Here is a 3,438-nt window from a genome sequence, read left to right as displayed (position 1 = left end):
CCCCCCCCGCCTCTATTTGAACTGCATTCCTAAATTTCTGAATAGGGACTGGGAGGAGAAGGAAGCTCTAAGTGTTGAGTCCGACATCTGGCGGAGTAAATTTCTAGCTTGTACTCTGATACTTGAGGAGGTGTCCAGGAGTAAACAGTACTCAGAGTCCAGGTGTAACCAGATAGAACACGCAGCCAGGTATCATTATTATTGGTGTTATTAGTCTTATTAGTGTTTTATCCGTGAACGTATATATCGGTCAATTTCAAATACGAAAATTATTAAGAACTAAATCTGTAAGATATGAAACGGTTTCACGTGTGAGAGTTCTTATTAAAATGTAAATTAAGAACAATGAGAAGAAATTGGAAAGTGATCGATTTATACATAAAATTCAATTTCTTTGGGACATTTAATGGACTGTGTAAATCCAGATTTGATTGAATTTATTATTTTATATCGTAACCTAAGATATTCCAAAATGTTCTTGATATTTATTATAATTCCTAGGCGTGTATTGTTGGAACGCAACCAGCTAAAAACCTCCTTAGCGACTACCCAGAGTATAATCAGTAAACTGAACCTATCCTTTGACCCGCTATCCCGAAGTGATCCCGTGACAAGAACCGAGGATATACTTCAGCAGGCAGAATCATTAAATAGAAGCTGTCAAGCACTTTGTGATAGACTAGTAGGTAAAGGAATAATATTGATTGGATCCGCATAAATTTAGCCCCTTGATCCGGATCCAAGTGTCAAAATTTTTAACTTAAACATAAAAAAAAACTTGTTCTCTAAACTCAAATTTTTAGTGTCAACCAACTAATTTGATATCATAGAAGGGTAAATTAAGTTCTTGCATAAAAAGTTGCGGAAACAAATAAAAAAAATTGTGAATTTTTAGGATAAAAGAAATATTCACAAGCTGTTTCCGGATCCTTTTTTACAGAAGGGATTTAGGATCAGCGTTAGAACACAAGAACACAAATAATGCCCATTTGCAATATTTCATTCAGATTCCTCAAAAAAATGGAGACAGGAGTCACAAATGTATTCAAATTGGTCAAAACCATTTCCTTTCAACTGTTAAAAAAATACATTGTTAAAAATTTCCTTATCTCTGAATGGCTCATAGAGTTTTAGCAAAAAAATGACCTGGATCCGAATCCGGATACATATTTTTATGATCTGGATCCGCATCAAAATGAAATATATCTCCAGCAATGGTTAGCGAAAGTGTTTAAAACTCAAAGATGAATGATAATATTACCTAGGTTTTGAGGTTTCAGAATCACAATTCTAATTAATGACTAAGTTATAAATTAGATACAATCATAGTTTTGTTCAACAGTTAATCTTTTTGCAGGAGAAAGTAAACCCTTGGCTGGGAATATAACTGAGACTCATACCTCCCTGGATTCTCCTGCTGAGAAGGAATTGCGTAGACTCCTGGCAACTCTGTCCTGTGCTGAGAGCAGGTTACCGGAGCAGGCCAGCTCAACCCTAACCAAGGGAGCCAGGACTCTTCTTCTCAAGATGGGAGATAAAGCACAGAGCACTGGACAGGGGGAGTTCAGTACATGCAGTCATTGTAACGGCTCCGTGCATGTAGTCTAGAATTGAGTATTTATATTTTTCATCCTTCCCCTCTTTCCCTATTTTTTGGAAAATTACGGCAAATAACGAAACTTGAATCTATTTTGGTATTTATTTTCTCAAATTTCTCAGTTTAACCCTACAAATGCGCAAAACACATTAATACAATAATGAAAATATTGACTTTTTTAAAAGGGGGGACGGGAAATTGTATGGAAGATCTTTAGATCTTTAGATCTTTGATGCTAAACCTTTTTAATTTTAGAGTTAATATATTATGATATCGGTTTGGGACTTTCATATTTATTTTTAAAATTATAGCCATTAGTATTTTTTTATTCTTTTCCGTAAAAACGCATATTTGCCATGATTTTTTTAGATTAATATCATGAATGTATTCAATTATTCTCACATGTAATATACATGTTTTAAAATATTTTAGTGAAATAATCAACTTTTATGCTAACATAAACATTAACTATACATTCCCTTGTGTTTATTCTGAAGTTCTTTTATATAACAAACTGCCGATTCTTCATTGGTTTAAAGAAAGTTAACCAATCATAGCTTGTAATGTATTTAAGTCTTTTAGAAGATACACTATTTTTTAAACCTAAATCTATTTTTTTATTTTGTTAGCTATGTGAACTTAGATACTTGAATAATTTAAATATTCTTTAACGCCATCGGTAAAAGTTTTCATAATTGTGTAATTTCAGGAGACAAATCAGTAGCAATAAGGATGATACTTCATTTATTAACTTTGATTTAATTTTGAACATGTTAAAATTTTATAATTTGTTTCAGAAATATATATATTTTATTTTCAGTTTAATTATGATTAATCTAGATTTCTTGTATTTATGATGTATTTTGCACGAGAATTTTCGATTTTTGCATATTTATATTTTCAGAGAAATGAGTGAGATATCAATTGTAAAATGTGATTCTAAGAGCGAAGAAACAGATATCGAGTATTATAATAAGGAAACCCTTCTGCTATCTTCATTCTACTACAACAGTTACAACCCCTGGCGCTCAATTATTTTTTACTCGGACATAAAGATTCTAATTTGGCTCTTGTTGGTTATTTCCTCTGATACCGAAAGTTTTGTATTGTCAATCCGTTCAGAGTCCGAATTTAATGAATTTAAGCCGCGTCTCAAATCTCCAAAAACCGGTTTCAATTGAGCGCTGGCTTAAATCTTGAATAATTTAATACAATTTTAAGTGGAACCAACCATATTTGAGCCGCGGCTCAAATTCTTTAAATTTGGCCTTTAACGCCCTATCCTCTTCTGTTGAAATTGAAGAAAAAGTGAGTCCTATTTTAAAGACAAAGCACTTAATCGTCTCAAATTTTAAGTTATCGTTGTGGCTAGTAAGTTTAGACGTTGTGGATTAGCACTATCTCATTATCCCCCCCCCCCCTTTACCGCCCAAACCACCCAAATTAGGTAGTTGAAGATAATGGTTTTGTTTAAGTTAGGCTGCAGGGTACTGGGAGAAAGTAACTCCAACCATTGATGGTATGCTAGGAGGTTTTGCTAAAATATCTCCAACAGATATTGAGGGTTCAAGTAAACTTCTCAAACAGATCTTGAAGACCGAGGAGGGACCTGGAGCTGAGAGAGCTCTGGACTGCGGAGCAGGGATTGGGCGGATTACTAAACATCTTCTTACAAGACATTTTAAAACAGTTGATCTAGGTTAGTTACAAACTAGTCTAAACTATGCTAGATTTAGTTTAGTTACAATCTAGTCTAAACTATGCTAGATTTTGTTTAGTTACAATCTGGTCTAAACTCTGCAAGATCTAGGTTGGTTACAATCTAGTCTAAACTCTGCAAG

At 33.7% G+C, this 3,438-nt stretch overlaps 1 protein-coding gene across 1 annotated transcript in view; it reads left to right on the top strand.

Moving 5' to 3' along the window:
* Positions 1–2,416, top strand: part of LOC111698124 (golgin-45) — a 6,785-nt gene extending 4,369 nt beyond the window's left edge. The window contains exons 4-6 of the mRNA XM_023468374.1: positions 46–189; positions 502–686; positions 1,358–2,416. Of these exons, the coding sequence (XP_023324142.1) occupies positions 46–189; positions 502–686; positions 1,358–1,608 (580 nt within the window). The 3' untranslated portion in view covers positions 1,609–2,416. The remainder of the gene's footprint in view (positions 1–45; positions 190–501; positions 687–1,357) is intronic.
* The last annotated feature ends 1,022 nt before the right edge of the window (positions 2,417–3,438 follow it).

This window comes from Eurytemora carolleeae, unplaced genomic scaffold (assembly GCF_000591075.1).
Source record: "Eurytemora carolleeae unplaced genomic scaffold, Eaff_2.0 scaffold64, whole genome shotgun sequence".
NCBI classification, from domain to species: domain Eukaryota; kingdom Metazoa; phylum Arthropoda; class Copepoda; order Calanoida; family Temoridae; genus Eurytemora; species Eurytemora carolleeae.
This window is presented reverse-complemented; position numbering and strand designations above follow the sequence as displayed.